At 37.9% G+C, this 25,165-nt stretch overlaps 1 protein-coding gene across 2 annotated transcripts; it reads left to right on the top strand.

Moving 5' to 3' along the window:
- The first annotated feature begins 188 nt into the window (after positions 1-188).
- Positions 189-23,903, top strand: NFU1 (NFU1 iron-sulfur cluster scaffold). 2 transcript variants are annotated; one of them, XM_044261291.1, is made up of 8 exons: positions 189-273; positions 2,772-2,872; positions 7,780-7,915; positions 12,658-12,724; positions 17,704-17,818; positions 19,739-19,799; positions 21,497-21,671; positions 23,744-23,903. In XM_044261291.1, the coding sequence occupies exons 1-8, from the start codon at positions 212-214 to the stop codon at positions 23,786-23,788; spliced, it is 762 nt and encodes a 253-aa protein (XP_044117226.1). In that variant the 5' UTR covers positions 189-211; the 3' UTR covers positions 23,789-23,903. The 2 variants fall into 2 exon arrangements, with proteins under 2 accessions (XP_044117226.1, XP_044117227.1); XM_044261292.1 differs by lacking the exon at positions 2,772-2,872 and having other exon boundaries at positions 223-273.
- The last annotated feature ends 1,262 nt before the right edge of the window (positions 23,904-25,165 follow it).

Below are 25,165 nucleotides of genomic sequence, written 5' to 3'. Positions count from 1 at the left end.
CCCCCGCCCTGGTGCAGGCTTACTGCGCAGGTGGGCAAAGGTGCCCGGCGCCGGGCGCCTGCTTCTGCTCAACGTGAGCAGCGCCGCCAGCGGCCGGCAGGGTACACTCTCCGCGGAGCCCGTCCACCTCCCGGTCGGCCTGCGCCTGCGCGGGGCTTCCGCCGCTCGGCGAAGCGGGAGCGCTCACCCACGGCTGCGCACTCGGACAAAGATGGCAACTGCGGCCCGGCTACGCTGCGGAGCGGCGGTTGCTGCTGCGGGGCTGCGTAGGCGGTAGGTGACGAGCTACGAGCTCCGCACCGGGGTACCGCTGGGCTTAGCAGAGCGGTCAGCCCCCTCACATGCCCCGTTGGGGCGGGGAGAAGTGCCCCTTACCGAGCTTTTGGGTCCGCCCCCGTCCCTGCCATTGGGGTTTCGCCCTGCGGAGGGCGGCTCTCCTTGAACCGGCTCGGCGCTCCGAGTTCGGGCGGGATCTGCAAGCGCCTCGTGGGAGGCTCTGAAACCCGGCGCGGAGTCGGGTTTGCAGAGGCCTGCAAAGCCAGGCTGCAGACACCCCACGGGGGAGCTGCTTTTTAAAATCGTGTGGCCCCTCCAGTGTTTCCATCCCGTGCATTCCCTCTGCTTTTTAAACACAAATCAGAATGTCTGCAGAGTGGGAGTGGATACCTCATCTCATTTCCTCCTTTTCTCTGTAGGCCCAGAAAGGGGACGCGACGTGTATGAGGTTACACAACGTTTAAGTGATGGAACTCTGATAAGAATCCAGACCCCTAGATTTCCTCGCCATCCCCTAAACCCACTCTGTTCTCTTGTTTCCCCCTCTTCTGTGCAAGCTGCCTTTGAGTCTGGCCTCCCGGCACTGACATCTGTCAGTGTTGGTTAGGTGATAAGGAATGATGACTTAAATAGGTACTGTACCTCGATTTTGCTTCTGGAACAAAAGGACAAAAGGGCCTAACAAGGTTTCACCTAGTGAATATTAAGGAGTTTCAGTGCAAATGATGCCCTTGAAATGTAAATGCATTAAGTTTGCTGGAAGATTTTTTTTGTTAGTCACCTCCTGGCCCCCTCTGTTAGATTTGGATAGATGTCTTACTGGAATAATGCAACTCACCATCACTATTTTGTCACTTTAAACCCATCTCTGTACCATATTCATCCATTCTGGGGCTTCTTCCTTAGGCTGAAGGGAAGAGAATACTGGTCTCCAGTGTATTTCCATATTCCAGTGTAGTCGAGATTTAGGCAGTGAGCTATAGATAAAAATGTTTTCCCCCTAAACCTTAAACTTCATTCAGTAATTAATTAGTGGGCACCTATCACATAATATTACTAGTAGCTAACATTTATGAACTCTTGCTCTAAGTGCTTGGCACTGTTTTAAGCACTTTACATGGATTATCTGGGTCCCTCTTTGGCCCAGTCTTAAAGGTAGCTGTGAATATTCATTGTAAAGTGGAGTAACTGAGGCCATCCTTCTGGCTGCTGAGGGTCACAGAAATGCAGATGCTCCTTTTCCTTAGGTTTTTGGAGATAAAAGTAATCAGAGAAAGTTTTTAAGTGATCATATGTATTTAAAATTCTTCAGTGACTTATGTGAAATGAAAATTGTAATGATAGCAGTGTATTTTAAATTGGATTTTGGGGTGCTTGGGTGGCTCAGTTGGTTAAGCATCTGGCTCTTGATCTTTGCTCAGGATCCTGACTTCCAAGCCCCGCATTGAGCTTCATGTTGGGTGTGGAGCCTACTTAAAAAAAAAAAGAAAAGAAAAAAACAACCTGGATTTTAAAGTAGTTTGCATCAGGTTTCTAAAATTTTTCACTACTGAATTTTTTTTCCTTTCCCTTTCCCCTTCTCCCTTCATTTTTAATTTGTCAAAGCCATGACAAAATAGCCAATCACTACTTCTCTATTACAGTGAAATAACCAAACTTACAAACACTCTTAAGAGGTTTCCAGGCAAAAAGCATATATAGATTGTTGGCTTTTTTTTTTTTTTTTTTTTTTTTTTTTTTTTTTTTTTTAGCAATTTGGAGGGGAATAGTACACTTTCTGTTAGAGTTTTTGAAGTATTGAAATACCTTTCAAAACAGGAAGTATTGGGGTGCCTGGGTGGCTCAGTGGGTTAAGCCGCTGCCTTCGGCTCAGGTCAGGTCCTGGAATGGAGTCCCACATTGGGCTCCCTGTTTGGTGGAGAGCCTGCTTCTCCCTCTCTATCTGCCTACTTGTGCTCTCTCTCTCTCTCTGTCAAAAAATTTTTTTAAATAAAAAAATAAAAAAACAAAACCAAAACAGGTAGTATTGGTTCTCTCTTTCCTGGGAAACATGGTGGTGGAGACAGAAAAGGGAGGGAGACTGCGCAGTATTTGCTTTTGTTCCCTTTGAATTTTGAACTGTGTGACTCTGTTGCCTCGTTTTTTTAAATTTACAAAGGAAAAAAAAGCAAAAAAAAAAAAAACGGTAGTTCTTTGCATCCTTCCTGCAAAGAACTAGCTAAGAGTCTGGGAATCCAGGCTGTAAATCACAAGTGTAGTTGCATTTTTCTTTCTTAACGCTGGATATTGTACTATCCTGTGTACACTTGGTTATCAAGGGTATAAATTTCCACTTGAGCCATTGTTTTTAAATTGTTTGCAGATATTGCTTGCCTAAGGAAGTGGAAATAATGTGGATAGAGAATGACATTAAGCTTTGTTGTTATATATGTGAAGTAGAAATTGAGCTTAAAAGATTCTCTTGAAATGTCGTTTTTATTTGTTTTTAAATATAGATTCTGTCCTATGATGAATCCATACACCATTAAGAAACAGCCTCTGCATCAGTTTGTACATAAACCACTTTTCCCACTGCCTGCAACCTTATGTAACACAGGTAAAATTTTACCTTTTAGAACAAATTATGTTTCAGAAGCTAATGAAACTGTGCTTATATACTATTTGATGGATCATAAAAGATAAGAATTTGTAAATTTTCCATTCAGGTGCATAAAAATAACAGCACTTTTTTGTGTCATAACATAACATTTATTATAATTATTTTATACATATTTTGGCATTAGATTTCAAGAATCTGGAGCACAGGGGTACTTGAGTGGCTCAGTCATTTGAACATGTGACTCTTGGTTTCAGTTCAGGTTGTGATCTCCAGGGTCCTGGGATCAAGCCCCACGAGGCCCACCCCATGTCATTGGGCACCTCACTCAGTGGGGAGGCTTTGAGATTCTGTCTCTCCCTCTGCTCCTCCCCAACTTGCACACACTCGCTTATGTGCTCTCTCTCTCTCAAATAATAGTCTAAAAAAAGAAAAAAATCCCGAGCATAGTGTCCAATAGGCTTATGAAATCTCAGTATCTTGAATAACATCTTCTGGAACATTGCTCAAGATTGATTTCGCAAATGAAAATATTATAAAAAGAAGTTACAAATGGGTTTGTTTTAAAAAAAAAACACTATGTATTTTAAGCTGCTGCCCTCCTTGTTTTGTTAAGAATACACCTAAAAGGGGCACCTGGGTGGCTCAGTTGGGTAGGCATCTGCCTTCAACTTGGTTCATGATCCCAGGGTCCTGGGGTCAGGCCCTGTGTTGGGCTCTCTCTTGAAGCAGGGAGGCTGTTTCTCCCTCTTTCTTTTCCTCTCTCTCTGCCCCTGCCTTCCCCTGCTCATCTCATGCTCGCTCTTTTTCTTTCTCTCTGGAATAAGTAAGAAAGATTTGTAAAAAAAAAAAAAAAAAAAAAAGAAGAAGAAGAAGAAGGTAGTTGTTTAAAAAAAAAAAAAAGGAAAAAAGAATACACCTAAAATCAGTAAATTTCTAGTTTTTGTCTGAGCCTTAGAAAATAGTACTTTCAATGTAGTTTTTCTTTTTTGGGGCCCAAATTAATTAGTTATGGCTTTTGTTGACAATTTTGTTGATGTTACATGGTTTTATTTTCATTAATATTGGAAGTAGGTATGAAGATAGGATTTGGACATTATTGAAATATGACCAGTGTCATGTGATCAGGGAACCCTAGGAGTTGTCTTTGTGTGTCTGTGTATAAATGTTTGCCTATATGTGCTTATGGAACTGTAAGAGTTTGGGTTCAGCCCTTGGGCCCTCTCTCATTTCCATCAGCAGCTTAAACACTTTGTGGCCATATTCTGGCAGGTGGCTGACTCTGGCTAACCACATGAGTTGGATCAGGGTAAAGACCTTACCTCTCCTGTGTACCAGGGCAAAAAGAGAAAACCCTTCCCTGGCTCCTTGAATCACAGACTAAAAATTTAGGCATAAATATTGAGTTAGCAAGTTAAGCTACTTTAATTGGACTTCCACATTTTGTGAGATGGGATTATGTGGTCATCAGGTTTTTCAGTTTGGAAACCCGCTGATCTTAGTCTTTGATATTGACTTTAAGTACCATTAATGTATATTTTGGGGGAAGCTTCTGCCTCTCTATTAACCTGTTACTTATTAGTACCAAGAATAATGGGAAAAATTATTTTAGATCATTCTATTTTGTTATAACCCTGCTGACACTTTCAGGGGCATCTTTCTGGAAGATGGACCTGGGAGTCATTTCTGAAATACCTAATTAAGCCCAGCTTAGACTGTAATTGAAATGATTTTGTTAATACCTAGTCAGATTACTATTTCGAAATAGCTTTGTTCATTGTCAAAAGAGAAAGTTTATGTCATGATGTCATATATTTTCTACTTCAGACAATATATATAGATTATGCTCTCAAATTTTTTTATAGTAGTTTTAAAAATTTTTTTTTAGTAATCTCTACACCCAGCATGGGGCTCAAACTCATAACTCTGGGATCAAAAGATGCATGCTCTTCACACTGAGCCAGCCAGACACCCCACATTTATAGTTTGCCTTCAAGTATTTCTGAAACCTTTTCTTTCTGCAGGTATAGTTTTACACAAATGGACTGAGTAGAAAAATACCAGATTTAATTCCTCAAATACTGTGGGAGAGCGCTTAATGTGTGTGGAGATTTTGATTACCAATAACTTATTAAGAAAGTCTTAAAAAATGATTGGTCAGGTCCAAGGTTAAAAGAACCTTGTTGTCTTATATTTATAGAAATTGGTGGCAGGCTTTTCTTTAATGTTCCATCTGAAAACTTATTCCCAGGTAACACAGATTTTCAGATAAATTTATTCATTGGAGGTATAACTACCTCATTTTTTTTTTTAATATTTTATTTGTTTGAGAGAGAGCACAGGCAGGGTGGGAGGGGCAGAGGGAGAGGGAGAAGCAGACTTGCCCCTGAGTGGAGAGCATGAGGCAGGACTCCATCCGAAGACCCTGGGATCATGACCTGAGCCATCCAGTTGCCCTGCAGGTATAAATATTTTAAATCAAGTATTTGGATTTTGAGGTTATCTTTTTAAATTTTTGTATTTTATAGGATTTGCCTGTTCAAGTCACCAATTGATAATATTTATAGGACAGTGACTTAAAATGTATGGGAGTTTAGTTTCAGTTTCTCCTTCACCAAGGAAATGACTCAACATCAGTTAGATGGCTGCTTGGCAAGGTGTAAAAACCGTTCCCAGCTGTGAAATTAGAATCTTTTATAATGGGTAAAAAGAATTCACTTCCGTACAAATCCTGTATTTTCCCAAGTTTAATCTCTTTCTAATTTAAAATAAAGCTGTTGCTTGTTGATATTTTACTATTTTTCCTCAGACATACAATATGAGGATTATGACAGGAAAGGAAGACTGATTTTATTTTATTTTTTAAAAGATTTTATTTATTTATTTGACACAGAAAGAGATCACAAGTAGGCAGAGAGGCAGGCGGTGGGGGGGTACGGGGGAAGCAGGATCCCTGCTGAGCAGAGAGCCTGATGTGGGGCTTGATCCCAGGACCCTGAGATCATGACTTGAGCCAAAGGCAGAGGCTTAACCCACTGAGCCACCCAGGTGCCCCAGGAAGACTGATTTTATTTTTATTTTTTTAAAAGATTTTATTTATTTATTTGACAGATCACAAGTAGAGAGGCAGGCAGAGAGGGAGAGGGAAGCAAGCTCCCCGCTGAGCAGAGAGCCCGATGTGGGGTTGGATCCCAAGACCCTGAGATCATGACCAAGGCCAAAGGCAGAGGCTTACCCCATTGAACCACCCAGGAAGACTGATTTTAAATGTATTTTCCTATCATCCTGGGCATTAGTGAGTATGGAGTGGCAGTATGTATGCATAGTGGTTAAGCAAATCCATGTGGGAAATTGGCAGGGCTTTAATCCTGTCTTTATTTCTTAACTACTGAGTGACTTTGAGCTTTAGTTTCCTCATTTGTAAAACAGGATAAAAGCAGTGTTTCCCTGGGAGACTGTAAAGATTAAATAATGTAATTCACAGGGAGTACTCAGCATCATGCCCAACTGCTCAATAAATTAATCTATCTAGGTACACTGCTCTAAGATGAGAGTTATTTTGTTTTGTTTTGTTTTTTTTTTTAAAGATTTTATTTATTTATTTGAGAGAGAGAGACAGTGAGAGAGAGCATGAGAGGGGAGAAGGTCAGAGAGCGAAGCAGACTCCCCATGGAGCTGGGAGCCTGATGTGGGACTCGATCCCTGGACTCCAGGATCACGCCCTGAGCCGAAGGCAGTCGTCCAACCAACTGAGCCACCCAGGCGTCCCGAGAGTTATTTTGTTTTGATTAGAAAGTTCATTTTTGTAATAACCATCAGGACCTGGTTAATAGTTTTAAGACCATTGAAATTCCACTACTATCTTTTGTCCTACGAACTATTTTCATAATAGCAAGGTAGGAAATTAAGATTCTGTTCTTTATTCCTTTAATGAATCTGTTCTTGAACTATTCATGGCCTTGGAAGAAACAAAGAAGAACCTGTAAAGATAATTTTAAAATATTCAAGAAAGTAAATAAATAAATAAATAAAAATAAAAATATTCAAGAAAGTAATTCACATATGTTCCCACTTACATGATAATTTATAACATCACTAAGTCTATACCATTGGACAAGTTACTTAACTCTAAGCTTCATTTTCTTCATTAGTGAAATAGGAGTAATGGGGTTTCTTCATGGGGTTGTTAAAGGCTTAAGTATATTTAAAGCACTCAGCCCCCATCTCTGGCGTATAGTAGTTATTCACACACTAAATATTAATATTATAAATTTATCTCTCTAGGGGTGCCTGCGTGGCTCAGTCATTAGGCGTCTACCTTCAGCTCAGCTTGTGATTCTGGGGTCCTGGGATCGAGCCCTGTATCAGGCTCCCTGCTCTGTGGGAAGCCTGCTTTTCCCTTTCCCACTCCCCCTGCTTGTGTTAACTTCTTGCTGTGTGTCTCTCTCTGTCAAATAGATAAATAAAATCTTTAAAAAAAAAATAAATTTATCTATCTCTCTTTAAAAGAATGGTAGCACTTTGGAAAGAAGAAAAAGTAACATTTTGCTCTTTTTGGTATCACAGTGATGATTTATGATCATGGCAGCCATTAGCACTAGGTCACCAATAAAGTACATTGAGGGCTCTTGAATGATGATATACCTTCCTAGTTAAAATAAGGCTATTGCTAGAGTCTGTTGAATAACAAAAATAATCAGTATTAATATAAAATTCAATGCAGTTATTCTAAATATATCATTAAACTTCTTTGTTGTCTTTAAAAATTATTTCATTGGCTTGGGCAACAAACCTTACTTTCTTTTTTCTTACATCTTTTGATTCTTTGAAAATGAGTACTTCATAGTTCATAAACTTAACCACTGTTTTTTTCTGGAATAACATGCTTTTTCTTTTTTCTCTTTTAGTGAGACACATGTTTATTCAAACACAAGATACTCCAAATCCCAACAGTTTAAAGTTTATCCCAGGAAAACCAGTTCTTGAGACAAGGACCATGGATTTTCCCACACCAGCTGCAGCATTTCGTTCCCCTCTGGCTAGGTATAATACTATTTCTCATTTGCTTTTACCAAGAAACATAAATAACTGACTTTGGGGGGAAGGCGGCTTCATTTAGTGATTGTATTTTTATGTGTACTGCATTGTTTTTAGTGTAGAGAATGCTTTATTTTCTTTTCGGGTAAGAGATAAGAGAAAAATAACAGTAAATATTAGGAAACCCTTCTGAAAAGTAATTGAAGATCTATAGCAGGACTAAATAAGAATTTATATTTTTACTTTAAAAAATTCATGAAAATAATATAAATTTCCATTGTAAATCTTTAAAACTCTTTATAAAAAACAGTGACAACTTGTTCATTTTTTTCTTAAGGATAGCTGAATTTTTCTAGATGTTTCAAAATGGAGTAGTTTCTAAAATATTGCACTCAGAACCATAAATAATAATAGCTATTAGATTTGGCATGATTTTTTAAAAACAAGTGAGAGACAGTTTTTAAATTTTGCTAAAGACATGTTAGATGTATGTCTGATGATATAGGACAGACAACAAAATTACTGGAATGTGCTTCTTTTTAATGATGGCTAGAGAAATTATTTATATTAAGAAGTATTAGAATAAGTTTACATCAATTTAAGTGTTTGGTAACCTAAGCCTGAGACTGATTGCCAGGGGTATTTAGACAGTAAAGCTTAGGTAATTACTTCTATATGCACAGCTGTTTCATATTTCTCACTTAGAAGAGCCAGAATTGCACTTCTATCAGGAATGTTTTTTTAATTAAAATTTTTTTTAGTAGGCTCCACGTCCAACATGGAGCCCAGTGTGGGGATTGAACTCAGGACCCTGAGATTGAGACCTGAGCTGAGATCAAGAGTTGGCCGCTTAACTGACCAAAGCACTCAGGTGCCCCTTTTTAAATTTCTCATTAATAAAAATGCACATTTCCTTTGACCTACACATGCTACTTCTCACAATAATGCCTTAGAGCATTTGTTTTTCATACTTTTTTTTTATAGGCCACAGTAAGAAACCTTTTATATTACAACCTAGTACATATACACACATAGATAGATAGATAGATACAAGCACATGCATTCAATGGGACAGTTTTCACCCTGTGTAAAACATTCTTCTTTCCTTTCTAATTCTCTTTATTCTATTCTGTTTTATTATATCAGATGAAATCCAGATCAATACCTAATTGATTTTATAAGCTACTAGTGGAGTTGAAAAACACTGCCTTAAAGAACATCCACATAGGGGCGCCTGGGTGGCTCAGTGGGTTAGGCCTCTTTTCAGCTCAGGTTATGATCTCAGGGTCCTGGGATCGAGCCCTGCATTGGGCTCTCTGCTCAGCAGGGAGCCTGCTTGCCCCCCTACTTGCTTGCCTCTCTGCCTACTTGTGATCTATGTCAAATAAATAAATCTTTAAAAAAAAAAAAGAACATCCACATAACACATACAAGGTGATACAAGGATGTTCATTGCAGCGTTGTTGGTAGTGGTGACAAGTTGGAAACAACCTAAATACGAAAAGTTCAATAAACTTTGTTTGTCCATAGTCTTAGATACTAAAAAAGGATGAGGAAAACCCTAATTTACTGTCAGAAGACACACTGTTGGGGTGCCTGGGTAGCTCAGTCGCTTAAGTGTCCGTCTCTTGATTTCAGCTCAGGTCATGATCTCAGTGTAGTGAGATTGAGCTCCGCATCAGCCTCTGCACTGGGCATGGAACCTGCTTAAAATTCTCTCTCCCTCTCCCTCTGTCCCTCTGCCCTGATCTCTCTCCCTTCTAAAAAAAAAAATAATAATAATACAGTTAAATGAAGAAAGCATGTTGTAGACCACTATGTACAATATGATTATTACCTATATAAAAACAAAAAACACAGTTCAACAAAAATACACTAACATAAAGGTCTGGAAGAATGTACACCCAACTGATAACTGTGGATTTGGGGGAGGGGTGGTCAAGAGGCATTTTCACTTTATATGAATAGTTTGAAATGTTTACATCAAAAGTGAATTTATGTATTTTGTATTTAAAAGTATATAAAAATAAAAAAGACTCTTCAGTTACAGATGAGTTGGAGATTATTTCTGTCAGATGTTCAGTTGGCAAAAGCCGTTTTCAAATTAGTCTTTTGAAAGTAGCTCATTTCCTAGATTCACAGAATTTATTATTTTCAGTCAGGCAAAACTAATCTCGTTTTTGTTGTTTGAAAAGAGAATGTTTACTGTAAGCTAGAATGCAAAGCTTCCTGAAAACAGAGACCCGTCTGTCTTGCCCATCATTGTATCTCTAGTGCTTAGTACGGTGTGGGATATTCAGTGAGTTATCAAATATTTGTTGAATGAATGAGTAATTGAATGAATGAGCAGTAGTTTATCTTCAGATGGGCATTTGACCTATTTCTTACTATCCTTCTGGACAAGACAGAAGAGATTTAAGCAGAGTATAGGGCACCTGGGTGGCTCAGTGGGTAAGCCTCTGCCTTTGGCTCAGGTCATGATCTCAGGGTCCTGGGATCGAGCCCCACATTGGGCTCTCTGCTCAGCAGGGAGCCTCCTTCCTCCTCTCTCTGCCTGCCTCTCTGCTTACTTGGGATCTCAAATAAGTAAATAAAATCTAAAATAAAAAATTTAAGCAGTGTAAATCTGTCTCTAGTGGCATATACAGGGGCTCTGTAGTATCTGTAATCTCTCTCTAGTTGGCATGTTTATTCCATACTTTTCTTTACCTGGGACATTAATGATGATAAAATTATCAGTTTCCAGATGGGAAGAATTGCTTCTGTGTTAGATGGCAAAGCTCAGAGAAATGTTTAAAGGTTTCATTAGGCCGAAATGATAGATTAAAGCAAGTAAGGTAAAATCTAACAGGAACAAATATTAAGGCTTATGACTTAAATGTTTAAAATGAATAGCTCAGTTGCGGGTTGGAAGAATCTGACTTCTTAGTTCACTATGTTGGATATGTTTGCCGTCAAACTTTAACAATCACAGTATCTAGCTTAAGAGAGCTAATAGTCTTCGTATTCTGAATAAGTCAGACTATGTTTGGTATATGTGTTCACTGCTGAGTATTATATTTTATTTTGGATATTGTAGAAGTTGAAATTGTCCTGAGGAAAGTAACCTAAGTGGCAAAGCATATATAATAATGTTTTAACTCCTTTTAAGTGTTTTGTTTCTTTAAGCATAGAACCTATGAATTCTTGCCTAAAGCAGTCCCCGTGACATGGCCCAAAGATCAGGTTGATTCTTTCGCATGGTCCTTTCATGTGAAGAAAAAAGCTTTGCTAACAGTGCAGATGCATAGAACCAATCAAGGAACCTGCTTATAGGTCTGTGCTTGGGTTTATTGGATCATGTTATGTAACCAAGTACCTTGTAACTTCTTGTAAATTTAATATTGAATTAGAGGGCCCAGATGACATCATTTCAGACAAAATTCTCAATAATTCAGATAGTAATTCCAGTAACACTCTTGGCAATGATAGACAAAGAAAAGGTAAACTAACCTTTTTTGGAATATGTCAACTTTTATTCCTAAAAAGGGTAAGGGAAAAAGGACATTGCTCTGGTATGTTACATACATCAGTGATTGGGAAAGAGTGGTGCATTTCAAAATCCCTTACAGGGGCTTTTCAAATTATAATCCTCCCCTCTCCCCTTAAAGGATTTGAAAAACTAATTTTACTGAGGTATAATGTACATGAAATGAAATTCACCAGTTTTAAGTGTATAGTCCAGACTTTTGATAAATATATACAGTTGTGGGGCACCTGGGTGGCTCAGTTGGTTAAGCTTCTGCCTTTGGCTCAGGTCATGATCTCAGGGTCCTGGGATCAAGCCCACATCGGGCTTCCTGCTCAGCAGGGAATCTGCTTCCCCGCCACCCCACCCCACCCCCGCCTCTTTGCCTGCCTCTCTGCCTACTTGTGATCTCTGTCTGTCAAATAAATAAATAAAATCTTTATACACACACACACACACACACACACAGTTGTGTAACCACCACTAAAATAAGAATAGAGAACATTTTGATTGCTGCAGAAATCCCTCATTTCTCTTTGCATTCAATCTTCTTCATTTCCATACCCTGGTAACTATTTTGTTTCATGGCAATGAATTCCAACTTTGTTGAGATATGACTGATGTAAAACATTATGTAAACTTAAGGTATACCATGTGCTGGTTTTATATACATATACCTTGCAAAATGCTTAGCACAGTAAAGTTAGTTGACACATCTATCACTCTAGTAACTATTGAGTTTTCTGCCACCACAGTTTATGGTTTTAGGGTTTTATATAATGACCATATAGTCTTTTGTGTTTGGCTTCTTTCATTTAGCATACTGCTTTTGAGAGTCCTTGGTTTTCCATGTATCGCTAGTTTATTCTTTTATTGCTGAGTAGTCCTGCATTGTAAGGATACACACAGTCTGTTCAGTTATTCACTAGTTGATGGGCGTTTCCAGATACTCATTTTGGCTTTTGTAAATAAAGCTGCTATAAAGATTCATGGACACGTCTCTGTGGAGCATGTTTTCATTTCTCTTAGGGTAATACCCAAGAGTGTTTGCTAGATTGTAGGGTAAGAGGATGGAACAAGATTGGCCATGAGTTGATCATTGCTGGCCATGAATTGTTGATGCTGGGGATGGGTATGTAAAGCCTTTCTTACTTTTTTACTTTTCTGTCTCCCTTTGAATATGTTTAAACTTTTTTGTAATAAAGCGTTTTATTATCTCGTATTTCTTATTTATTCACAGGCAGTTATTTAGAATTGAAGGAGTAAAAAGTGTCTTTTTTGGACCAGATTTCATCACTGTCACAAAGGTAAACATAGGATTATATAAAATAATCTGTGAAGTTCTTTCAGTTTTTTTCCAAGTCCAACATCTCTCTCCAGAATTTCTTTCTTGATATGTACATATTGTTATTAAAAATCTCTAAGTTTACTTCTCCATTTCTCAGTTAATTAAGTAGAATTTTCAAGTTGAAATTAACTATATTCCAAATCCCTCATTTTTCAGAAGAGAAAAACATGAGCCTCAGAGGGTTAAGTGCAGCATTATGTCCATGATTATATATCTGCCCTATAGCAGGGCCATGATTCAACTTGGGCAGGACTAGAATTCAGGCTCCAAGTATTATTTTAACTAATTCTCTTTTTTTTCCTTCATAATTGAAATGTTATTGGTGGTTTTGATATTTTTACTAGTACTTAACTTAAAATAATGGAGTAGGGGTGCCTGAATGGCTCAGACTGTTAAGCAACTGCCTTCTGCTATGGTCGTGATCCCCCCGTCCTAGGATCGAGCCCTGAGTTCAGTTTTCTGCTCAGCCCGGGAGCCTACTTCTCCCAATCTCTCTGCCCCTCTCCTCCACAACCTCATTTGTGCTTGCTCTCTGTCAAATAAATAAATAAAATCTTAAAAAAAAATTTTAAATGATGAAATAAAAAAAGAAGCAAACAAATAAACTGTATTTATATATTTGACCAGCAGAATGAATGTGTATCTCCTTTAAAGGGGCCTCTTTCATCATAGACCATTTGCTATAATACTTCAGAACTTCACAGATAAGAGCAGGGGACTGTGTCGTCCTGTAGCATTTGGTTAACCTCTAAATGTCAGAAAGTCAATCTGACTATGCTACCCATTTCAACAGCTGAGGTAGTATCTGCTAGAAGAGGCAGTTTCATTTTCAAGTCTACTAGATGAATGAGAAACGAACTATTTAAATTTGAACTATGTATGCTTTTAGGTCTGTTAATTGATATGTATGCACCAAAGTTAATCACTTGTTCAATATTGTTTCAAAATCCAAAGTTTTCAGGGCTCCTGGGTGGCTCAGTCGGGTAAGCAACTAAGCCTTCAGCTCGGGTCATGATCCCAAGATCCTGGGATCTAGCCTGCATCGGGCACTCTGCTCAGCGGGGATCCTGCTTTTCCTTCTCCCTCTGCCCTTCCTCCATCTTGTGCTCTCTTGCTGGCTCACTCTCTCTCTCTCTCTCAAATAAATAAAATCTTTAAAAAAATCCAACGTTTTCATGTAACTCCTCTTAAGCAATTTGAAAAGATTACTCTTGAGTTCTTGATGCACTGATAGGACTCATAAAAGTGGACTGGGTTAATGACATGTTACAAATAGTCCAGAATGCTCTTGTAGCTATATGTGTGGAGGAGAATTAGAGTTTTGCTCTGTGGTGGCAATCCCAGTGGCCATAGTTGTTCTTGCAAGTATCTTAATTGTAAAAGGTTTTTCCCTGTTGTTTCAAGTGTTATTGGGTCTAAATTCTCACAAAGCCCATTCTTGCTCCTATCAGTTGAAATGGCTCTCCCTCCAGGAGCTCACCTGTATCGTCTTTGTGGCACTTATCACTTAGTCACTTTTTTTTTTTTTTTAGTTTATTTTTATTATGTGCCTTTCCTACATTGGAATGTAAACTCTGTAAAGCTAGAGATTGCCTGCCTTGTTAAGTTCACCTAGAACAATGCCTGGCATATGGTGTTCACTTAAAAAAATGTTTATGGAAGGGAACAATGACATAGGATTTCATAGATTGAATTTTCAGGCTTTAAGGGGTCTCTACCAAAATAATTGTGGTGAGTAAATCCATGCTGACCGATCCCACATGTTTACCAGTTTAGAGACATATGACCTATTTTTGGTATTCTTCTGTTTGCTTTCCTTTATATTTTTTGAGGGTTGGGGGAGGACCACCTCTTGTTTAACGTTTCCAAGTGTCTGGTATGGCATTTACATAGCAGAAGTGCTTTATGTCTATTACCTAATTTAATTATTTAAACTAGGTATTCTTGTCTTCATTTTACAAATGGCAAATTATGTATTTATTTTAACAAGGTTTTTTTTTTTAGTTCTTTATATATAGCCTGTGGCATTTAAAAAATTTTTTTTAGTTTAAAATGTGATTATATCTTACAGAATTGGGGTTTTTTTTAATTTGATTTTGGTAAGTCATCTTTTATTTTCTTTCTTGTTCATAATTTAATTACCTTTTTTGGAATTTCTCCAGCCCCACTATTTTTTCTTAAGTGAAATGACATAATTAATAATAGTCTAAGGGCATATATTGAAATTTAATGGGTAGAATAGTAGATTTGTTTTCTTTCAGTTAGTTTTCTTATGGACTATCTCATCTACCTGATATCTTTAGTGCCTATTTACTTTTCTGATTGCTAATTGATGATTCAGAGACTTTTTATCCATAATTTGTTATTTAAAATGAATAATTTATTTCTTTAGCAGAGTAAAGATGATTTTCTGTTCTTCTGTCCTTTGAAATAACTTTGATAATTCTAATTTTTTTAAAGATTTTATTTATTTGGGGCGCCTGGGTGGCTCAGTGGGTTAAGCCGCTGCCTTTGGCTCAGGTCATGATCTCAGGGTCCTGGGATCGAGCCCCGCATCGGGCTCTCTGCTTGGCAGGGAGCCTGCTTCCCCCTCTCTCTCTGCCTACCTCTCTGCCTACTTGTGATCTCTCTCTCTCTCTCTGTCAAATAAATTAATAAATAAAATCTTTAAAAAAAAAAAAAAAGATTTTATTTATTTATTTGACAGAGAGAGATCACAAAAAGACAGAGAGGCAGGCAGAGAGATAGAGGGAGACAGGCTCCCTGCCGAGCAGAGAGCCCGATGCGGGACTCGATCCCAGGACCCTGAGATCATGACCCGAGCTGAAGGCAGCGGTTTAACCCACTGAGCCACCCAGGCACCCTCCAATATTTTTTTAAAGTAAGTTCTACGCCTAGTGTGGGGCTTGAACTCATGACCCCAGGATCAAGAGTCACATGCTTTACTGAATGAGCCAGCCAGGCACCCCTGTTATTTTTTTCTAAATGAGTAAATGTATTTGAAGCTTATATACTGCCTTTTTTTCTCATTCAGATTACTTCAGATTTTTTTTTTTTTTTTATTACCAGTATTTCCCTATCGGTAGAATCCACTCTTTTTTTTTTTTTTTTAAGTTTTAATTTTTTAAGATTTTATTTATTTATTTGACAGACAGAGGTCACAAGTAGGCAGAGAGAGAGGAGGAAGCAGGCTCTCCACGGAGCAGAGAGGCCGATGCAGGGCTCGATCCCAGGACCCTGGGATCATGACCTGAGCCGAAGGCAGAGGCTTTAACCCACTGAGCCATCCAGGCGCCCAGTAGAGACCACTCTTTACTGAAGATCTGAAGTAGCCCTCTGATCCGCCTTCCAAATAAGTTATTAAAATGTTTCCCAGAACCAGTTCCCAGTCACTAAGGCAACTCATTATTTTCGCCCTTGTAGCCATAGCAGTGCCCATGTATCTTGTCTTCAGTATACCATGTCTAAATTAGCTTTTTTTTTTTTTTTTAGATTTTACTAATTAGAGGGTACATGTGAGCAGAGAGAGACTCTCAGGCAGACTCCACTGTGGGCAAGGAGCCTAATGCAGGGCTCGATCCCAGCACCAGGAGATCATGACCTGAGCTGAAATCAAGAGTCAGACATTCAACCATCTGAGCCACCCAGAACCCCTAAATTGGTTCTTAATTCATGACAAAAATAGCCCATTTTATGCATGTAGATTCATTTTTAATAGTATTTAAGCATAGCTAACAGCCTCCTGAGAATCTAAATGGACTGACCACATCTAATAGTTTTTCCTCCTAAAGAGCTCTCCTTTATTTTTTTTTAAAGATTTTATTTATTTATTTGACAGAAAGATAGCAAGAGAGGGAATACAAGCAGGGGGAGTGGGAGAGGGAGAAGCAGACTCCCCACTGAGCAGAGAGCCCGATCCCAAGGGCTAGGGCTCGATCCCAAGACCCTAGGATCATGACCTGACCGAAAGCAGAGGCTTTAACCCACTGAGCCACCCAGGCACCCCAAGAGCTCTCCTTTAAAAAAATCTAAAAGAAAACATGTTCCCTTTCTCTTTATGGATGTTAGTACTATTTAGGTATTTAATCATTGTGTCTTTTTTTTTAATGGAATCAACTAGTTGGCCAAACATAGAGGTTACATAGTTAGGGATTCTTTCTTAAGGATACTGGGCTTGTTGGATGTCCATAAGTCTTCTAGCACAACACCATAGATAAGACATGTTACATGTTTTGGCTCTACAGTTGTGTCATTGGATTTCTTCAGTACTCTGAAGAAGTATATGTGAGTTGAATTTTTTGGTTGCTTGTGGGATATCCTTTATATTTGATCAAGCAACTCTATCCTATTTTATTTATTTATTTATTTATTTATTTATTTTAGATTTTATTTATTTATTTGACAGAGACAGATCACAAGTAGGCAGAGAGGCAGGCAGAGAGAGAGAGGAGAAAGCAGGCTCCCTGCTGAGCAGAGAGCCTGATGCGGGACCCTGAGATCATGACCTGAGGCGAAGGCAGCGGCTTAACCCACTGAGCCACCCAGGCGCCCTATCCTATTTTATTTAAAAGAATAGGAAATCTCTTTATCATTCGCCTTAAGCACAAAATTCATTCAGTATTTTAACTCTGTTCACCTCATGAAAAAGTATCTTTTAATCATTGTGGTATCCCCTAAACAAAGCATGATACATACAGCCCATTTAACGTAAGTGTGATGAATGAATGGATGAAGAATATTATAAGATTATATCTTCCAAAAGTCCTTATAAGCAGATCTGTTAAGGACTGAATTGACAAGTCTTCTTCAAAAATGAGTGCTGTTGTTACACAGTATAGGATATATATAGGAAAAGATTCTTAAAAGATACGAAGTATTGTTTTGTATTAGTCCTTGCTCTTGATTAGAAATGTAGGATTTTCCTTTAAATATTTACAGGAAAGTGAAGAGTTAGACTGGAATTTACTGAAACCAGATATTTATGCAACAATCATGGATTTCTTTGCTTCTGGCTTACCCTTAGTTACTGAGGAAACATCTTCAGGAGAAGCAGGTACTATGTTGGGTAATTAATATTTATTTTAAGTAAAAAAATTTGGTTTTCTACTTTCTTCACATTTGTTTTGATTTTGGAAGTCATGATAGTAGATTTTTATCATTGTACCATGTTTAGATCTGGAACCAATTCCAGAGGGAAGAAAACTATACATATATTAGTTTTATCCATCATTTTTGAAAACTTCTGCATAAATTGACTATATTATACAAAATTGAATTTTTCAATTATAAAAATTTTTAAACATATAGAAAATAATATGTATACCAAATTGCTCTCCTCTCAAATTTAACAGATGTTAATATTTCCCATAATTGCTTGAGACCCATTTTTAAATAAAACATTAAAGACACAGGGCAGCCCTGTTGAGACCCCTCTCACTCTTGAGAGCTTTTTCAGTATCTTCACTTAATAAACTTCTATTGCTTTACTAAAAAAAAAAAAAGTACACGACATTAAAGATAAAACCAAAACCTCACAGCCCCCATCCATTGCTTTCCTCACAGCCCCCATCCATTGCTTTCCCCCTTTCTGTTTCCAGAGATGTATATAAACCTGGCTTGTTTTAAACTTTTACTACATGTCTAAGTCTCTGTGGGGAATATATGGTATGAGTTTATTAAACTTTAATGTGCATTATATGCAACTTGCCTTTTTTCACTGAACATATTTTGAAATACAGCCATTTTGAAAACAGTGTCATTCTAGTTTAAATGCTAGGTAGTATTTTTTTTTAAAGATTTATTTATTTTAGAGAGAGAGCATGCACACTCGTGTGGGGGGAAGGGCATAGGGCAAGAATCTTTCAAGCAGATTCCATACTGAGTGTGAAGCATGATGTGGGCTTGATCTCATGACCCATGATGTCATGACCTAAGCTGAAACCAAGAGTCTGATGCTCAACTGACTGAGCCACCCAGGCACCCCAACATAAGAGAACCTTTGTTTTATTATATTTTATTTCTTTTATTAAAAAAGGCTCAAAGTTAATATAATTTGATATTGATAATTCTTAACTTACATTGTTGCCAGAACTCTAGAGTGTGTATTATAGTATAATTTGAATTATCTGTATTTTTCATTTTCCTAAAGGTAAATTTCTCAAAAAAATTTTTAAACCCACAAAAAGGTATTGGTAAAGATCAGTATATAACCTTATAAAGTAAAAGAAAAGCAAAAATGACATAAAATGAAAAACTTATATTTTTCAGATTTGTAGAATATTTTGGAAATTTCCATAAGGCTTATATATATATTTAGTATGGATGTCATTTTGAAAACCTCTATATTAAAAAATCAAAAATATAATTTAACTTATGAAGTAGGTGTACCTTTGTGTCTCAGACTTTCCCTCAGAATCCAGGCAATCTTTTTTCTCTGCCACTTCTCAATCCTTGAGGATGATGAAAGTTTACAAACCAAAAAAATTCAAACCCTAACATCATTAGTAGATCAAGTTATGTCAGTTATTCACCTTCATCACCAAGTGTTGAGTTGGCCAGTGCTCCTTAATTTTTCTTCAGAGAATCAAGGGCCATCTGGGTGGCACAGTTGGTTGAACGTCAGGCTCTTGGCTTTGGCTCATGGGATTGAGTCCCACACGGGGCTCCACAGTCAGTGGGGAGTCTGCTTGAGACTCTTTCCCTCTCTCTCTTCCCCTCCCTCCTGCGTATGCATGTGTTTTCTCTTCCTCTCTCAAACCTTTTTTTAAAAAGTTTTTCTTCAGAGAATCGAATGGTCTTTCCATCTCTCCAACTATCATTTCCATTTCCCTTTTATCACCATACCAAATTAGATGTGTATGCTTTTATTATTTTTTTAATGAGACATTAAGTTAAAATCATCCTTTTTAATACTTTTATTTGCACGGATATAAACTTTCTATCATTGATATATTTTATTTGCAATTGTTAATAGGATCTGAAGAAGATGATGAAGTTGTGGCAATGATTAAGGAATTGTTAGATACTAGAATACGGTACGTGCTGATCATTCTGCCCGAAATCAAATATGCTGCAGAGGCAATTTCCATTATAGCAATTTACTTTTAGCTGTCTGTGAGGGAAAAGAAAACAAAAACCCTCTAATAAATAAGTAGAAGTAAATGTAAACTGTAATAGGTAACCATGGCAGTTGAATTTACATTCTGTATATGCACTCCAAAATTTTTAAGACAATCTGTCTAAACACAGTGAGGGAATTTATCTCTCACAGTCACAGTCTAGGTTTGATATTGTTATAGTACCAAATTTCTTAAAATGAAAAAATGAGTTAAACAGTGTTTGGGTGGATTGTGAGAAGAGAAATACTTTCTTTCAGACTATTGCCCATAAGGAAGAAATTTAAATGAGTGGAGAATTGCAGGCTTCCACTTTTGCTTGGTAGCAGACCCGGTGAGAACTCAAAGAAATACAATAAAATACAATAAAAATTTTTTTTTCGTTTGAAAACGGTAGAGAGCTGCCAAAGCACACAAGAGCCTATAGAGAAGGGAAGCTCATGAAGGTTTCCCATGGGTCATTTTGCTGATTCTCGGTGTGAGGCTAGGGTCTGAGAACGTGGGCAAAGGGCAACTGTTTGTATCTACTAAATGTGAATATACGTATATTCTTGATCCAGCAATTTCGTGCTCAGGTGTATTCCCCGTGGCCCTGTATATGTATGCCAAAAGACATCTGCAAGATTGTTCATAGCCGCACTGTTTGTAAAAACCAAAAACTGATTTTCACCCAAATATCTGTCCACAACAGCAGGGATAAATTCTGGCATTTTCACTTAATGAAACACTGTGTGATGATGTGGAAGAATCTCATTAAGAGCAAAATAAGGCAAATACAAAAGAGGAAATCCTATGTTTTTTAAATGGAATTCCCATTTATAAATTGTAAAGTTACAAAACAGACCTAATCAATAGTAATAGCAATTAGGAAATGGTTACCGTTGGTTGCCGGGAAGCACAAGGGGGACATCTGGGAGTGCTAGCTTTGTGTCTTGGCCTGAGACAAATGTGTGTTCACTTTGTAAAAATTTGTGTAATTGATCATACATGATTCATGCGTTTTTCTGTATTAATGTTATATTTTGATGAAAAGTATATCTGGCAAAAAAAAGCCAGCATGTATTATGTCAGTCAGCATCCGTTCATTCAAAAGAAATGAGTGAGTATTATCTTAGGTAATTGTAATTATTAGGACATTTGAGATCTTAAATGCCTAAAAAGATTATTAATAAGCAGGATTAAGGGGCGCCTGGGTGGCTCAGTGGGTTAAGCCGCTGCCTTCGGCTCAGGTCATGATCTCAGGGTCCTGGGATCGAGTCCCGCATCGGGCTCTCTGCTCAGCAGGGAGCCTGCTTCCCTCTCTCTCTCTGCCTGCCTCTCCATCTACTTGTGATTTCTCTCTGTCAAATAAATAAATAAAATCTTTAAAAAAAAATAAGCAGGATTAAAATATAATAAGTGGAGCAAATATTTGTATGAATGAATTTGCACATTTTACCTGAAACTTTTAGAAAAAGTTACAAATGAGACTAGCTACATTTCTCTTCCCTATTGTGTAAGTAGCTCCAACTTTGTGAATTTTACCAATATAAAAATCTAAGCCCTGAGTTGTTTTAAGTTCTTTTGGTGGACGCTTCAGTTCCTTTACATACATCACAAATATTCTGTGACCACAGGCCAACTGTGCAGGAAGACGGAGGAGATGTGATCTATAAAGGCTTTGAAGATGGCATCGTACAGCTCAAACTCCAAGGTTCTTGTACCAGCTGCCCCAGTTCAATCATTACTCTTAAAAATGGAATTCAGAACATGCTGCAGTTTTATATTCCAGAAGTAGAGGGTGTAGAACAGGTATGCCATTATTAAATAACAGTCGAGATTCAATATTAAACTAAATATTTGTGGGGTAAAAAGAAATTTATGACCTGACATATTCTTGAGGGGCTGGATCTCTGTGTTACAGTTGTTATTAAGACTTGAAGACCCCTTATTTTAGAAATCACTTTAGTGTTATGAATACCTATCTATTTGCGAGGCCTTTTTACAAATACTGTTCCTTTAATCTTCTCACAACACAGTATTGAGTAAGTCATTCCCATTCTGTACGTAAGGAAATGGAGACTCAGAGGTCTTGCTGCTGCTCTGGTTATAGAAAAATTTTGAGGGACGCCTGGGTGGCTCAGTTGGTTGGACGACTGCCTTTGGCCCAGGTCATGATCCCGGAATCCCGGGATCGAGTCCCACATCAGGCTCCCAGCTCCATGGGGAGTCTGCTTCTCCCTCTGACCTTCTCCTCGCTCATGCTCTCTCTCACTGTCTCTCTCTCAAATAAATAAATAAAAATCTTAAAAAAAAAATTTTGCAAAGGGGATTCAAAACATGGATGTTATAGCTGAGAGTTGGAAGTCCTCAGTGGAAGAACTCCATCATATTTATGCATCAGATTTATCCAGGCAAGAACCTCATCGAGAAATCATACTTTGTTGTACAGTAAGACAGAGGACTAAATGGAATTCTAGCCTGATAGCAATTTTTCTGCCCCAGAGCACCTCAGGAATAGCACAGAAACTTCTCAGTTGTAATAGTGGCCATCATTGCCACAGTTCTCAACCAAGAGGCTTGGCCTTATGGAAAGAGATTATCAAGGAGGAAAACAATGTATGGAAATTGGAAATTTGAAAAAACTCTTCAGGTCACTCTGCCTTTAAGGAGAGGGCATCTCCTCAGCTCCTTTGAGAACCATTCATCTTTGAGTAGTATGAAAATCCATCCTTTTGGTATAATACATGGCATCTGCTCTTTGAAGGCCATATTGGTCCTCTCCTTGGACTTGGGCTCTGCTTTTGTCCAAAGCCTCTTCCTGTGGGTCTGTTTCAGATTTATGTTTATGCGTAAGTTCCTTGAGAGACTTGTCATCATACCCAAGTCTTTATGTTCTTCTCCAACACTTAGCCCTGTGTGTTGTACATGTTGTGTACATTCTTTGTATTAAATAAGTATTTGGAAGAAGGTTCCCAAATTTAGGAATGTGCTGCCTAAAGTAGGAATTGTTGGATAAATCTCTCTGGATTGTGTGTTACTAAGATTAATTATAATGTATAAATTCCTTAGAAGTAAATACCTATTTTTACTCAATTCAAGACAGAAAATATGAATTGTTTTTCCATGATAGTCTCAGATCAGAACCAAATTCTTCTAGATTTAAAGAAACAAACTTATTTTTGTTTCATTATTTTTTCTATGCCTTATACACCTCTTTAAAGAATTGCATTACTTGACACTTTGGTGGATTGACAAAGGACCATATGTTTACTTATCCAGGGTGGGGTGATGAATTGGCAGTCAGATTATAAACTTGAATTGGTGTTTAATTGTAGTAGGTGTGTTGAAAAAACATTCTTGAGTTTATATAACTCTTTTCCTCTCCAAAGGACAACTCTTTATTTCCTGAGTAATATATTAACTCATAAAAAGATACTAATCTTGGGACATCTGGGTGGTGAAGTTGGTTAAGTGTCCAACTCTTGGTTTTAGCTTAAGCCTTATCTCAGAGTCTTGAGATCGAACCTAGCATGGGCTCCACTCTCAGCTGGGAGTCTGCTTGAGATTCTCTCCCTCTGCCCTTTCCCTACTCTCTCTTCCTCACCACCCCCACACATGCTCTCTTTCTCAATAAATCTTTTAAAAAGAGCAGTGCTTAATTAATTTGCTAATATTAAATTTGCTTTTATGTTGTTATAATACCAGTTTATGAGACAGACTTGTGCTTTGGGGGCTGTTGATAGACTTATTCTTATTGGACTGACACGCATTATTATAGAGTAGAGTATTTCAGGTAAGCAAGTAATGGTATAATCAGGAAAATAGCGATTTCTAATCCTTTTCTTAATTCTTAAATTCTCTTTTTCTTTTCTTGGTTTTAGGTTATGGATGATGAATCAGATGAAAAAGAAGCTAACTCACCTTAAAATAATTAGCATTTTCTTTGGGCCCAGCAGTTGGACTTATTGATAATTATATGAAGCTTTTATTATTAATCTGCTAAGGAACTTGAGGATTAATAAAATATGCCCTTTTTCCAGACTGATATATAAATATTGCATGTTTGCTTTACCTCATATGAGTTATTTATAACATCTTGAATCATCTTCTGTACACGTGGATTTTATCCAGGGATATTTTAATGTTAGTTCTTTATTTCTTACGGTTCCTTTGCATAATGTGTGAAGCAGTTCATTTTCCACCATCTAATTTGTTTACTTTTTTTTTATAAATAAGTAAATAAGGAGAATACTTATAAAAATACTCTAAAATGGCTTAGCTTTTTGTGAAACATTTGAGACTCTTTACTGGATCTTTTATTTTATTTTTTTTGAGAGAGATAGAGTGAGAGAGAGCATGAGAGGGGAGAAGGTCAGAGGGAGAAGCAGACTCCCCAAGGAGCTGGGAGCCTGATGTGGGACTCGATCCCAGGACTACAGGACCATGACTTGAGCCAAAGGCAGTGGCTTAACCAACTGAACCACCCAAGTACCCCATCTTTACTGGATTTTTATCTTGTTAAAAAAAAAAAAACTAAACAATTCTGGCTTAAAAATGGTATCTGCCTGGGGGTGCCTGGGTGGCTCAGTAGGTTAAGTCTCTGACTCTTGATTTCGACTCAAGTCATGGTCTCAAGTTGTGAGAATGAGCCCCACTTTGGTCTCTGCACTGGTCCTGGAGCCTACTTAAGATTTTCTCTCTCTCTTCCCTTCTGCCTCTTCTCTGCCCCCTTAAAAAAAAGAAAAAAGAAAAACAGATTTGGCTTTTAAAAAAAAAAGTAGTCATGATGCTGAAAACTAATAAAGAACCAAGTTCTAGAAGGTAGGCAGAATTTCCATTGGTAGAAGACACAGCAGGCTGAATTGAGGGAAGAGCTGCCTTAGCATACTCGGGCTTTATTTTATAAAGCAGAATCTCTGAAAAAAAAAAAAAAAAGAAAAACTGCTTTGGTTCTTCTTCCACCGGATTCTCCTGACTCAGAGATTTATAATCTGTGCCATGCCAGAAATTTGGTCAGTTATTTTTCTGCCATAGAGGTACTGCTTTTTCAGATACCCAACATAGTAAATTACCCTTCTCTCTCTTTCTATAATATTTCAGAAACAATAGTTCACAGACAATATCAGGATAAGAAAGAGAGAAAGAGCAGTGGTATATTTTATTTCTGGAATTCTGGTTCCCAAAAGTATCCATACTAAGATAGAGATGGAGGGGCACTGGGTAGCTCAGTGGGTTAAGCATCTGCCTTTGGCTCACGTCATGATCTCAGGGTCCTGGGATCAAGTCCCACATTGGGGTCCCTG

Source organism: Neovison vison, chromosome 8, assembly GCF_020171115.1.
Source record: "Neovison vison isolate M4711 chromosome 8, ASM_NN_V1, whole genome shotgun sequence".
Classification (NCBI taxonomy): Eukaryota; Metazoa; Chordata; class Mammalia; order Carnivora; family Mustelidae; genus Neogale; species Neogale vison.
The sequence above is the reverse complement of the archived record's forward strand: the minus strand, read 5'-3'. Positions and strand labels throughout refer to the sequence as shown.

Coding starts and splice junctions, on each gene's coding strand:
- NFU1 (XM_044261291.1), top strand. CDS start 212: ATGGCAACTGCGGCCCGGCTACGCTGCGGAGCGGCGGTTGCTGCTGCG. Junction 12,725..17,703: donor ATTTCATCACTGTCACAAAG/GTAAACATAGGA, acceptor AAATATTTACAG/GAAAGTGAAGAGTTAGACTG. Junction 17,819..19,738: donor AACATCTTCAGGAGAAGCAG/GTACTATGTTGG, acceptor AATTGTTAATAG/GATCTGAAGAAGATGATGAA.